Consider the following 14,220-nt stretch of genomic DNA (forward strand, 5'->3'; position numbering starts at 1 on the left):
AAGCAGGATCATGATTATTATAAATTGAAACCATGTGCCATACAACAAAACGTCAAAGAAGGGAAACCTATTTATTTTCAAGTCTTTATTATACAAAAATACAATGGGATAAAAAATAGAATAAAAAAGCAGGTTGGGCCCCTGAACTACCAGATTTATGGAGTTCTGAATAAATTGAAGAAAAAGATGCAAAAGTGAGTTAATCAAGTAATGGACAGAATGATGGATTGGAGCAAGTCTTTTTTTATTGGCAGAAAGAGGATCTGTCTAGAGGGAGGCCCACAAATCAGTGGCTGTCAGAAGATTTGCACAAGAGGGTATGAAAAATTACATTGATATCAATAAGGATATTACCTGTGTTAAGTAAGGCATGATTGGGATGTTATTCTTTGTTTTAAGTGTGTACTTGTTTGAAATCTAAAAATGAAACCTTCTAGAGAACCAAAGTGATCCTCGTTTTCACCAGAACTCTTGATATCCGGCCTCTTTATGCAGTGTATTCGTTTTTTAAGGCACTAATTAAATCACAGGACACAATATGATGTACACACTGGACCATCTCTAAAAGATGCAAGTGCATGTACCTAAAGCTGGAGGAAGCTTGGTGAGAGTTGTAGAAATCTCCCGAGTGTTGCTCCAGGCTTTTTATTTCGCAGCTCTATTCTGATCATTGACTGTATATAGACAATAGGACTGAGTGAACCCTCCCCCCTGTCGAGTTCCAAATAGGAGATATCAGCTGACTCCAAGAAGCCAAAATCTCAGACTTCTACTGAGAAATAAACAGCTTTTACTCTGTCATTATTATCGTCAGTATAGCCATTATTACCAGTACTCTGATGATTTATCTTCACATCTTCTATCCAATCTTAATTTTTTTTTAAGATATTTTTTTTCTTTTTTCCAAGTAATAAACTGACCAATCAGATGCCTCACTAAAAGCATGTGGTGCCACCTTGACCCTACTTCCGAGCCTGCTTTTAGCAGAAGGGATGTGGACTTCAAACAAGCTCTCTCTGGATTGGAAACAGTAGTTGCCATAGAAACACTGACTCAGACCGACTCGGACCAATCACTGTCGACTGGCTCCAAATGGCAGTGCACGTATCATAGAAAAATGGCGACTGAATTGGTTTAAATTAGCTGGAGCCAGAGGTAAGGCATTTTCTATGGGTGACATCACACCCGCTCGGTCCAGTTCTCTATATACAACCATTGATTCCAGTATATAAGAAAACTAATTCCATCTGGGTACAAATTGCAATCTGTGAATTCCATGTACTTTCACCACTGAGCCTGAAAACTGACTACAAAACTTGCATACTAAGATGTGAACTTAAAGAGTTTTCAATGCAGGAGCCAAAGACACTCTTTTACATGCATTTACATTGACTTTTCATGGGAAGTATTCACTTGAATGTTTTTGTCGGAGCAGTGTGAAGGTGCTCATTCATGACTTCTTCTTTTTTTTTTCTCTCTTTTAAATCTGAAACTCACAGGTATTTGGCTTAATTTACCTAGCCTAGTTAAATACAAATTTGTGTTAATCTCTTCACAATAAAAAGGTGGATAGTTAAAATATATGTTTAATTTATTGATTTCTTATTCAGTTTCTTTTTTTTTCCAAGAACAAGTGGGAGACACGGTGAATCACCCTTTAGATATTAATTTTCTTCACTTCCCAAGTTTAATCACCTAAACTAAGGAAATGCTCTAAAGACATAAGCTCATATTTTGAAGGCTGCTCATAGCAGTGATGATACTGCATGACTGAAATCCACTTAACAAATTGACGAAGCCATTAACATGACTTATTTCACATCTGATAAAGACATAAATATGAGATTTCCATTCACCTATCTTAATGAGCAGCTAAAAGACAGAAGAAGCTGTGAGAGCAGCTTGAGATGCATCTCAGAAGTTTATCCTGAATAAATCTGACCGTTAACTTTACAATCTATACTGGAAGAACCATCTGAGACAGCTTCATTTATTTCCCCTGACAGCACTCAAGCTGTACAACCAAACATAACTCACATCGGAGACTGACTGCTCCTCAATAGAAGTATCCTGTCGTCTTCTTTATGAATCCCCCCAGCCTCTGTCTTCGAATATATGTATTGATTTAGTAATACAGCCGTATAAAATATGAGTTGTCTGGTATAAAATACTTTATGAAACACATTTAACCCTTTTTACTTACATCTTCCATAAAAGAACGGAGAATATGTCAAATTAAATGAGAAAATGTGTCAATTTAAAGAAAACATTTCATTTTAGTCTATTGTGTTTCTTCAAGGCACATTTTGAAAATCCCTTCACATTTAAAGCTTCTTTTAAATACTAGATATTAAAACTTCATGCACTTAAATATCATGTAACAGAAAAGTCCACAAGTTGTATTTGAATCCACAGTTTCATGAAAAAAAATATCCTGATAATAATCTCCGCATGAGATTTTATCTAAGCAGCAAAAAGTAAAAAAAGCTGACTAACAATTGGAAAACAATTGAACACAAACATGTTTAAAGCCAAGTATTGATTTCTACTTGTAAAAATAAAAATCCTTTAAATGACAAAAGATCACATGATAAATTAACTTTCATAAATAGAGCAATACATGAGTATTAAAATATATTAGGTTTACTTTAATAGTTAGAGCAACAATATTTCATGTTGGTTTTGTTGGCTCTTGTTATGCTACGTTCACACCAGTCATGTGATGCATGTTCAAGAACACGCTTGAAGCAAAGCGTGTCACTACCCGATACTGTTTGTCACCTGAACGTGACCCTGAATGGCCAGAATAAAAAGGTGGATGCATGAACTTCATGGTGCATATTTAAAGATATAGCACAAAAACGTCAACTTAGACTGCAAATACACAAATAGAATAACAAAAACACAATAAATATCAATTGTATAAAGTAACAAAACGTTTCTAATGACAGTAAAAGTGATGATAGAGTCTCGAAAAATTGTGATTTTATGAGCACTTATCTTCATCCTTTAATCAATATAAATAAGTACATGCAGTTTAAAGCTGCATTTTAACGACAAGAACAAAAGGCACTGGCAGTCACTGGTTGTTTTAAATTTGATTTTAGAGTGGTATTGTTTATTTTTTGAAAATGATATAAAACATTCTAGAAAATCCTTTTTCCTTCAAAGTGAAGAGGGAAAAATCTTCACTGTGTGAAAGAGCTACAATAATGTATGTTTGTGCAAATTGGACTGACTTTTGCAATTGCAAATGACCTTCACGTTTCATACCTAGTAATGGAGTGTTTTCCTCTTTCTTTTTATTTATTATACCGAGATGAAATCCTCCTTGAATAAAGCTGTGATGCTTTCGCAGTTGCTTAATAAAAAAGATTTTTTTTTCTGTTCTCTGTAGATAAAAGTCTCTCAAGTGAAATTGAAAAGATTACTTTTAGGCCAAACATTTGAAGATATTGACTAGTTTTTCAGTCACGCTTAAACTTATCAGAAAGACAAATTGACACACTCAGTCTAAGACTCCCTTAGATTGGTCTTTGTGTTTTAGTCATTTGTGTGAGGCAGTTTGGACTGATTTTGGTCAGACAGGAGCTCAGGTTGAGGCTTGTTTTGACTCGTTTTTCCCGCTGGCGTCTGTTGCAGAACCAAACTCTGACCACTTCCTTTTCCAGATGGAGACTTTTGGCGATTCGGGCTATCTCCTGGGAGGATGGCTTACTTTTCTCAACAAAGCTGCGCTCCAGGGCCTCTTTTGCGCCAAGACTGCAGTTTGAAAAGAGAGTGATGTTAAAGCAAAGTTCTACAAGACATTATATAGTGAACAATGTTCTTTGGCTCCTCAGGATACACACCTGATAGTTGTTCTTCTTTTTCTCTTCCGCTCGTTCATTCCTATTTTATCATTGTACAAAGCTGAAGAAAAACAAACAAAAAAGTACATATGAATACCAGCATGTCTCTTTTTTCTAACAGTTAAATATATGTACAAATAGCACTGACGCTTTCTAATTATCTAAATCTGCACTAACTGGCCACTTCATTAGGCACACCTGTGCAACTGCTAGTCAACACAATTGTCTAATCAGTGACTCAATTCATTTTTTCAAGACGATCTGCTTCAGTTCAAGCCGAGCATCATAATGGGGAAGAAAGGTGGTTTAAGTGACTTTGAACATGGTTGCTGGTGCCAGATGGAGCGGTCTGTGTATTTTAGAAACGTCTGATCTTCTGGAATTTTCACCCAGAACTATCTCCAGAGTTTACAGAGAATGGACCAAAAAAGGGAAAACATCCAGTGAGCTGCAGTTCTGTGAACATAAATGCTTTGGTCCCAAGAAAATGGTCAGACTGGTTCCAGCTGATAGACATGCAGCAGTAACTCAAATAATCACTGATTACAAGCAAGGTATGTAAGAGAGCATCTCTATATGCACAACATATCCAACCTTGAGGCAGACGGGCTACAGCAGCAGAAGACCACACCGGGTTCCACTCCTGTCAGCTAAGAACAGGAAACTGAGGCTACAATTCACACAGAATATTGAAAAAAATGTTTTAATGAGTCTCCGTTTCTGCTGCGACATTCAGATAGTAGCACACTTTAGACCCTTAGTTCCAATTGAGCATGGTTACGACACCACAGCCTACCTCAGTATTCTTGCTGACCATGTCCATCCCTTTATGACCACAATGAACCCATCCTCTGATGGTTCCCTTTAGCAGGATAATGTACCATCTCATAAAGCTGGAATCATCTCAGAGTAGTTTCTTGAACATGACAATGAGTTCACTGGACTCAAATGGCCTCCAAAGTCACCAGATCTCAACCCAATAGATTAACTTTGGGATGTGGCGGGACAGAATATCTGCCTCATGGATCTTTAGCCGTCTGACATTATAATGTCAATATGGACTAAACTCTCCGAAGAATGTTTCTAGTACCTTGTTGATTCTATGCCACCAAGGATTAAGGCAGTTCTGAAGGTAAAATAAGGTCCAACCCTGTATTAGAAAGGCGTTCCTTCTAAAGTGACCAGTGATCTTAAAAGGAGAATGTCTCTACATATTTACAACAATTTTATTTTAATAAAATAGGTTTAATTATAAAAAAGTCAGATGTTTCGCTTCTTTACAAAATATCTTATAGCACAAAATGCAACCTGCTTCAACAAACAGACAAATGCATGAAAAAGAACCTGCATTCCCAACAATGAAAAACAAACAATGACTTCTGCTTCTGCTGTCTCGCCCTATCACCATTTTTTCTTTGAAATGCTATCCCGCTAAATCAAAAAGTGCAGGTTCAATCTCGCAGAGATGGATGAAGATTACACCGACTGTAAATAAACACTCTACGGGGGTTGATGTAGTGGACGTGTGTGACTCACCACCAGCCAGCTCGGCTTCGTCAAGCCATTTAGCCAGGATGGCCTTTAGTTTGCAGGCGTTCTTGAAGCTCAGCTGCAAATTTTCAAAGCGGCAGATTGTGGTCTGGCTGAACTCTGAGCCGTGCACTGCTGCAAGAGCCTCGCCTACATTAGTCTGAGTGTAGCCTGGGGTCAAAATGACACAGAAATAGAAATACTTCATAGAATACACTGAAGCAGAGGAGATACAGGGTTGATGATAAAGTCAGTTCTCAATTGTACAGAAAAATAAGCCTTACCGAGCTTTATCCTACGTATTTTGAAGTCATTTGCAAACATTTCCAGCTCTCTTATCTGTGGGGAGTCCATGGCAGGAGCATCCTCTTGGTCTCTCATGCTCTTCCTTTGAGCATCCGTTTTCACCTCCCCACAAGTGCCCCCTGGAGCCTCATCAGCTGTGAGGAGGGTAGAGGGCAGCGAGGAGAAGCCATGGCTTAAAGCACAAGAACTGCTGCTCAGCCCATGATCGGGGAACTTATAAATGCAAGGAGTCAAAGACCCTGGAGAGAGAATGAGAAGGCAAAAAGATGGAGGACTGAAGGATGAAATTACAAGTTCTCAGTTGGTCATGTCATTATTATAAATGTGTTCTGATTTAAAAAGCAGATAGAAAAAATAATAAAAGGAATAAAGGTCTATGCTTTCAATTTCTTATTTTCATCATGTACTCCAAATTATAATATATCGAGCTGTTGTCTTTTAAGCTTGCATAATGGCAGAAATATTTCAAGCCAAAAAGAAAACACAAAATGAGACACATTGGGAAGCAAAAAATAATCAAAGGAAGGCAGTTTTTAAATTCTGTGATGTTCCCCTAAATTCTGTCGCTTGATAAACATAATATAAAGCTAAGAAACTTTAATGGAAAATTACAATAGTTCTCCTAACAAACAATGTAGGTCCAATCATTTATTTTGTCATATTGCTAATAAAATTTTTGACAGGTTCAGAAAAAAACTATTAATTTAGGTTTACATTTGTCTGTATGAATAGTTTTCTCAGACTTTGTACATGTCAAACCTAATTTTCATCTTTTTTTTCTCCTGACAATCACAATTAAATGTTTGATGTTGCCAAAAGCGTTGGACAGGTGAGAAAAATGTTCTTAAAAATTAAACGTTTTTGTCATTTTTGTCTCCAGTGTGAAGCTACAACATTAAAAGAAGCAAACTTTGGATCATTTTAACACTCTAAATATGGAAATATGGAGTATAATACCGTTGGATCCAGTTTCAATTAAATGTCACAGAGGCTTTGTGTTTATAACCTTCAACTTTGAAAACTATTTCTGAAGTAACACATTAATGATGATCCTGTTTGTTCTTTAAAGTCTTCCCCCCATCATCTTTTGGTCTATTGTAAAAGAGTTTCTAGTGGTCGTTTTATTAAGATTATGTTGTTTTTAGGCAAAATCTAAAAACCTGTGTTGTTTGTTAAAATACAGTTGGAGCAGTTCCTTCACATTAAGAATTGTGAGAGAAAATTTTCCCAAACATATGATTAGAATTGATCGTGGTTCTAAAAATCGTAAACTTCCGAAAAAAATGTTTTAAAAACAATTTTTATATATTTAACTTCTCTGTAAATCAGCGTCAGAAAAAAAACAAAAACTATGTTTTGTGTGCATCATGTCATAAATTCATGAGGATTCAAAACTGAAAAGATAAACATGTTTGCTGTTTTCTGTGGCTGAAAGAGGCTTAAACGATACTCTAAATTGACAATAAAAACGACTCCAAGAGTGTGCTGGCACCACGTCCTACGTGTCCCTTGCCCTTTAACCCTATGACAGCTGGAATAAGCTCCAGGGCCCACATCATGACCCTGAACAAGTTGAGGTTGATACGAAAAATGGATGGACTGATTTGCTCAACTTTTTGACCCCTCCTTCCTCTCAAAAAAAAAAAAAAAAACTTTCTTGGCCAAACACCACAGCAGACATTCTATTGTCCCCATTGAGCTGTAAAACAGAGACGGCTCTCTTATGTCTTCCTGGTGTGTGTTCTGGTGTTCCCTCAGGGTACATCAGCTGCAGCAAACACAGCAGCTGTATGAGAGCTCTGCAAACACACCCGGAGGCCTGCTCCCTCTTTCACTTAAGCAGACCTTCCAACATCAAAACAGCAGCATCAACTCCGTCTGATTAGAAAGCAAACAAGGCCACAAAAACCCAAAGCTAGTTCATTAGATTATTTATTAGCTTTTACATGTACTTTGAAAGGTTAAACCCTTTGTAAACTGTTTACACTTAACCGATCGCTGCTTGCCTTTTTTACAGCCGACACTTTCTCGCAGCCTCTTTAATGCCTTCAAAAGCAGCCGTCTTTTGTGATTTTTGCAGTAAAACCTGCTCTGCTCTTCTGCAGGTAATGCACTCTGAGCTGCTGGCGCTCAGGAGGCAGAGCGGTCAGGAGCGGAGCATCTGCTAATTAGAAGGTTGGTGGTTTAATCCCTGCCCTTGGCAGTCTATCGGCTGATTTGTCCTTGGGCAACGTGTAACCCCCACATAGCTTCTGATGTTTTCATTGGTGTGTGAGGATGACAAAAAATGCACTTTATAAAGTAATACTTCACAGGCTGAGAAAAGTGCAGCGCGGTGAGGGAAAGTGCTTCATAAATCCAGTCCATTTAATCCATTTACAAGAAAGTGACATAAAAAACTAAGCTTTCCTCATACGCTTGAATAACATGCTGATAAAAAATAAAAAAAACACAGAGACAAGAGAGAAACCTATATTTGTTAATGTTGCTTCAAAGAGCATTTAAAATCTCTAGATATGAATATAAATTATGGTATAGTTATTTGGAAGTTTTTTTTTTTTAAATAAATATTTCTTTATTTTCAATACGTTGTTTATGCTGAAAATATAGTCAGATACAATTATGAAAAAAGAGGTCACTTTAAATTGGAAAGAAAGAAAAAGAGCATAAACTTGTGTCAAAACTAGTGGAAAGATTTGCTTATACTGAATCTCATCATTACAAGACGCACATACTGCAGAAACATTTTTTTTTTAAGTTCTGTACAATTTTTTATTAGTTTTAAGTATAACTTTATCCGAACAAAAATGTGACTGGAAAAATACGCCAAAATCTGATTAAAAATCTATTAGTTCTGTGATTATTATGTTGGGACTTCTCAATGTGAACGTTGCACTTTGTTCAACAAACTTTTGAGTTATTCCTTTTTGAAGTTATAGTTGAAATTTGCCATCCCAGCTTTAAGTGTTCTTAATAAAACATAAATAATTACATCTATTCAGATGTGGAGTCACAGAATGTCAATGCATAAACAGCTTACTTACTCAAATCCTTTTTTTTTTCATTGTAAATAATAAAGTGTTGTATATTTATTTTATTTGTTATTCTTTTTTTATTAGTGATGTCTTTTTCTTTCATTTGATTTTACTTTGTAACATTTTGCCAAAAGATTTCACTTTTAGTTGTTAAACAGAAAAATGTTGCAGGACACATAATATTTGTGTAACATTTGCATTTAGAAGTAGTGTTACAGTGTCCATTGTGAGCTAATTATTATTTCAAACTGTTAACAATGTATCTGTTATGTCTTTAGGTGACAAGTAAAGGTGATCCTGACGAAGCCCCGCCCATCTGGATGAAGCCCCGACACCATCCTGCATCTCTGAGTGGGAGTGATTCCTGGTGGGTCGTCTGTCCTCCTGCTCCTGGTCGTGGACTGCAGTTCTGCTTCATCTGGACTATGGACTTAATCATCACTCGTCCCTCAGCTCTATATGAATGAACTCTACTCATATATGCAGTTTTAGCAGCTAACTTTTCTTTAACCGTTCTGGTATCGCCTGTCCGTCCTGGGATGGGATCTCTCCCTCATGTGGGAATCCCTAAGGTTTCTTCTTTTTTTCCTGACTCAGGTTTTTTTAGGAGTTTTTCCTTACCGCGAGGGAGGGTCTAAGGACAGGGATGACCGTTCTTTATAGTCTGTTTAGTTTTTACCTATTGTGCATATTTTATGACTCCATCTGTGCATCTGTTAAAACTACAGGCATGAAGCCCAATGAGGCAAATTGAATTTGTGATATTGGGCTATATAAATAAAATTGAATTGAATTGAAGTAAAGTACTATAAAAGTACTATAAAGTACTTTAAATATGAAACACTGAAAAGCAGTGTAAAATAATTACACTGTAATATTTTTACAGTAAACTGATGTGCAAAAAGGGATTTTACCAGCAAGTTTGCTGCCAGTAAATTATTTTAAGTTTACAGTGAAATATTTTACACTGTTTCATTACTTTTACGGTAGAATCCTGGCAACCTCAGCTGCCAGTTTTTACAGATTGATTGTCTGTTAATTTTTTTGGACTGACATTGTAATTTTATGTGATAATTTTGATCTTCCCAAAATAAAATTTTGATGCAATTTTCAATAAAAATCTGTAATATGACAAAAGTATTTTTTTAACTGTAATATGATAAATAAAAGTACCACACTCTATTTCATGATAAATTTTTAGCAACGTTAGCCACTGTTTTTCTACTGTAAAAAATAATGTATGACTTTGCTAATTTTACAATATTAACACTGTATTTTTTTTAGGGTAAACAGGTTGCCATTTACAGTAAAAAATAAAGAATATCACCCAAAAATAACTGTAAAAACAAGATTTTTTACAATAAAATTCTGGCAACCACAGCTGCCATTTTTTTTTCTTTTTGTTTTAAATTTTTTACAGTGAACAACCCCTTATTAAAGTTCCAAATAATCTTTTTACTTTGTAAATCACAATAAAATATTGTGATTTTTGAGATTTTTTTTATTAAGTCATTTTTCATTCACCAAAAAGTTCTAACAAGGTATATAAAACTGAAATCCAGTTTAACAAACATCAAAATTGACTAAAAGTAAATATTTTCAGTTGAATTGACAGACATGAACTGGAGCTAAAGTCTGTTTGTGTGGGCTGGGAGTGGGAGTGTCAGCGTTTATCCTCAGTGTGTATGTATCACTCACCTTGCAGTGGATTAGCCCCATTCACCATGTTGGGGTGAGGAACACCACAGGTCTGCAAGATGCGAGTCTGAGATATACTGGCTGATAGCATCTCCTGAGCTGCAGAGAGAGAAAAAAATCCCATAAAGAAGGCTAGAGTCCTTCATCACTGTCCTTCTATTTGTGCCAGAGACTTCCAAAAGCTGACACAATGAAAGTCAACTGATTCATCCATACTTGAATAGTTTTTCAAATAGTCAAACATTTTCACTTATTTCGGTTTGAGTCTTTCACTTACCGGCCATCATGCCATATGTGGCCTGCTGGTTGCTGTAGTGACAGGGGGTGACTGGGTAATGTAAGCTGGGGGGTCCATTACCAAGAGCATTGCTGAGGGAGGAAGTGGACAGGTGCATGTGGGAGCGTTTGGAGGTCTGACCCAGAGACAGACCTGAGGACACGGAGAACATTTACAACAATTAGGAATTACACAAGATGTGATTCAAAGGACAGACTTGAATCCAGAAGTACATTCAAACTTATGTTTTTAAGAATTACCATAAAGATCAGTAAAACTGGGACATTCTGAAGGGGATACATGAAGAGGCAAACCAAGATGTGTGACTTGATGATGACTTTCCTCTGATCTAATGACTTGTGTGTCACTCTGAGAGCTCTTCTTTGCTGCTAATTACATTATAACTAATGTACTCAGCTGTATGCAGCTTGGTCACTCCGGACACTAATGAATACTATTGTAGCAAGCACTAACAAATCTTTACATCAGAAATGAAAATACTTTCAAATTCAAAATTAAAACTTATATCATAGAAATTTGGTGTTTATTTGTTGTTTGTGAACTTTTTTTTGTATACGTGAGTGAAAAGTGAAAGCCCTCATTTAGCCTCAATTAACCTAACTGCTACATGAATAAGCTTCATGAATAATGTTCTGCATAATTGAATCCCTTTTTCTATTCTGAGACTTGAGATTCAGCACGGAGGGACTCTTACTACAATGCTTCATCATGACAAAGCTTTGGGAATTGGTCACGCCGATAACATATCCTCGTGGCAATTACACACTGACAACCTGCCCGTGCTGACAAAATGCATTTACATAACTTAGACCGGATTAGAATAAATTCACGACATTGTCAAAACTCATTAATTATCGGCTCGACAAAATGCTGATAAGGATCTTTATTGAGCATAACTGGGTCAAGTGAATGTATACAGCAACAAGTAAGAGTTTTGTCTTTCAAATCAATAATGAGTTCACTGTTTACTGCAATGTAGGGATTATTAATAGCCTTCTTCATCAGGGATTTAGCATTGTGACAACACAATGTAGATTATGCTTTGTCAATTACGCTTTCACTTTTCACCTTTTCAAATAGTCAGTAGAAGACAAAGGAAGTAGTAATAATAATAATATGGAGGAGATTAGGTGAAACAAAAGCGCAATCATTTGAGTTTGAGTCCACCTTACCTGCAGAAACCATGCTGTGAGTATGGGAAGTGGCTGGCAGGCAGTCACTGGCAGGGCCGTGGTGCATGAGGATTGGCAAAGGTGGATCTCCTGCCAGCTGGGAGAAAGAATCCGCACCGAACGTCTGGCACGCCATGTTTGTCTTTGTTTTGGCAATGATCCGATGACCCACTGATGTTTCTCCCAAAAACAGACTTCTTGCTTTGTTGCTTTATTCACATTATTGAGTCTCTTTGCTTGTCCGTCTCTTTTAGCTTTTTGAAACAAGTTGCACTTGATGTCCTGTCTTATCTTCCCTGTCGTTTGACTTTTTCAGCCTTTTCCCGCTTGTCGTCTCACACTTCAAGTAAGCTCTTCTTGTCTTGTGCTTTTCTCTCTGGCTCATTCAAGCATTCATCTACCTTGCGGCACTTGGGAATTTGAAGGTATATCAGACTGCAGTAGTTTGTTTTTCTTTTTTTCTTAAAGCAGAAAGGATGTCAGCAGCTCTGCCAGAACTCTTCAAAAAGCAACTCTCCTCACAGAAAGGTCTCTTGCAGACGAACGCTGAAAAAACTTCAACTTTTGTTCAAAATGACTTCAATACTTGCTGACTTGTGCTTCTCGGCTACAGATTTCCCCTATTAAGGCCTTTGCCATGCACCCCAACCGCCTTTTTTCCACAACCAAAGATACATGCAAGCCAGCATTTTTCTGCTCTTGTCTACTGCAGGTATTTATATCCCACCCACCCACGTCTAACCACCCCTCGACCTATGAGATTCCCCCTTATTTCCTGCAGAGCTTATTTCCTACACTCCCCCCCCCACCCCACCTTCCAATTCCATGTCAGTGCTGTAATTGCTGTTGTTTGTACTTACCTGTGTTCTTCTCATCCCAGGTTCCAAATCCTGGATTTAGGGAACAGTGCGGCTGAGAAACCCGATCTCCTCCTCAGCTTTGCTTCTCTTGCTCTTTCCCTTTCTCATCCGTCAATGCAGACTGGTAGAGAACCAATGAGAAAGACTTCAAACGTTTGTTGACATATTTTGATTTTAGCTCCCTTTAACTTTTAATTTTTACATCAAGTTCATGATACTCAAATTATTCAAACCTTTCTCAACAATCAGTTGCAGAATACCATCTAGGACTCAGATGTGCCTTGGATTTATAATTTAATTCAAGGCAGTATTAAGAAGTGGCACTTAAGAGGGATAGTGGAGGTCATGTTGGGGTCCGGAGGACCAGCTCACTCCAGAACTGCTCATGGAAGTAATAGAACGGCGAAATAACTCGGCCATTTGGCTGTGAAAAGATAGTGGTGCTCTAATCTGAGGAGATGCTAAACCTGCTGTCACAGCAAAAATGTAACCTTGAGGGAATAGGGGATTACCTCAAGGAAATATTATGCTTTAAGGTTGTAAAAGGGAAAAATAATTTAAAACATTCTACAAATAAATCAACTTTTACCTTACTTTTTAAAGCTAATTAGTTCACAAACTTTTACATCTTGCATGTGTTGACACTTTCCTGTGAAAAGCAAAATAACTGTTTTCTTTGTTTCTTTGCAATCTTGGCTCTTTTCGCTTCAGACAATGAATTGTTTTCAGTAGCAGTCAGACATTAATTGCATGTTTTCTTTTTGTTTATGCTCTGAGGTTGACCTGGAGCCCAGGAGCACCGCTTCCATCCCTATTTACCGCCGACCCCTCAGTGCTAAATCTCATGGAATCACTTTAGAGTAAGTGGAGGAAACTGTTGCCATTGTTTCAGTGCGGTGTCTATATTGTGTTTGATGCTGAGTGCTCCAGGTAAAGACAACAGGTCTCACAGGATGGGATAAAGGTTAATCTGATGAGCATGGCCACCTTGTGTACTCTGTTGTGTCTGTATTTGTGTTTATCCTCAGCTCTGCTTCACTATTGTTGATGTAGGTGGGCAGCAGGTGGAAAATAGCTTGTGGGTGGCAGGCACGATCCAGCTTGCTTAAGTATGATGTAAATGTGGAATGGAAGGACTAAGTCTTTTTTTTTAAAGCATTCAATGCAGGAGAATGACGTCTGTTTACTGTTTTTTTATGTGTATTCTAAACTGAGGGGGAAAAAAAGAACAATATAAGAAGGAAATAGTCTGATTATGTCAGTTTAAGACATTAGAATACAGAGTTAGACTTAAAGTAAAATAATGTGAAGGCATCAACTGAATTTAATGTATAGCCTTGTCAGAAAATACATTGAGAGCTTGTAATAAACAGAGAAAATTAAAATGGACAAATCGCATCTCACCACGTCGGGCATAAGGCAAATCAAAACTGAATACACTCTGTAACAAACACAATTTGGCATAATAGA

The 14,220-nt window shown here is 37.2% G+C and overlaps 1 protein-coding gene across 1 annotated transcript; it reads right to left on the reverse strand.

Annotated features, from left to right (window-relative positions):
- Positions 1–70: 70 nt before the first annotated feature.
- On the reverse strand, positions 71–12,026 carry pou1f1 (POU class 1 homeobox 1). The gene is made up of 7 exons (XM_024286907.2): positions 11,891–12,026; positions 10,698–10,850; positions 10,421–10,519; positions 5,666–5,926; positions 5,388–5,552; positions 3,852–3,912; positions 71–3,762 (listed from the first exon to the last, which is right to left on the reverse strand). The coding sequence occupies exons 1-7, from the start codon at positions 12,024–12,026 to the stop codon at positions 3,525–3,527; spliced, it is 1,113 nt and encodes a 370-aa protein (XP_024142675.1). The 3' UTR covers positions 71–3,524.
- Between the last annotated feature and the right edge of the window lie 2,194 nt (positions 12,027–14,220).

The sequence above is a fragment of the Oryzias melastigma genome, linkage group LG21 (genome assembly GCF_002922805.2).
Source record: "Oryzias melastigma strain HK-1 linkage group LG21, ASM292280v2, whole genome shotgun sequence".
Classification (NCBI taxonomy): domain Eukaryota; kingdom Metazoa; phylum Chordata; class Actinopteri; order Beloniformes; family Adrianichthyidae; genus Oryzias; species Oryzias melastigma.

Excerpts from the sequence above, each read along its gene's own strand:
- pou1f1 (XM_024286907.2), bottom strand. The coding sequence starts at position 12,026 with ATGGCGTGCCAGACGTTCGGTGCGGATTCTTTCTCCCAGCTGGCAGGA. Across the intron at positions 5,553-5,665 it reads AATACGTAGGATAAAGCTCG|GCTACACTCAGACTAATGTA; the intron begins GTAAGGCTTATT and ends TTTTGACCCCAG. Across the intron at positions 3,763-3,851 it reads AAAAGAAGAACAACTATCAG|TCTTGGCGCAAAAGAGGCCC; the intron begins GTGTGTATCCTG and ends TTCAAACTGCAG.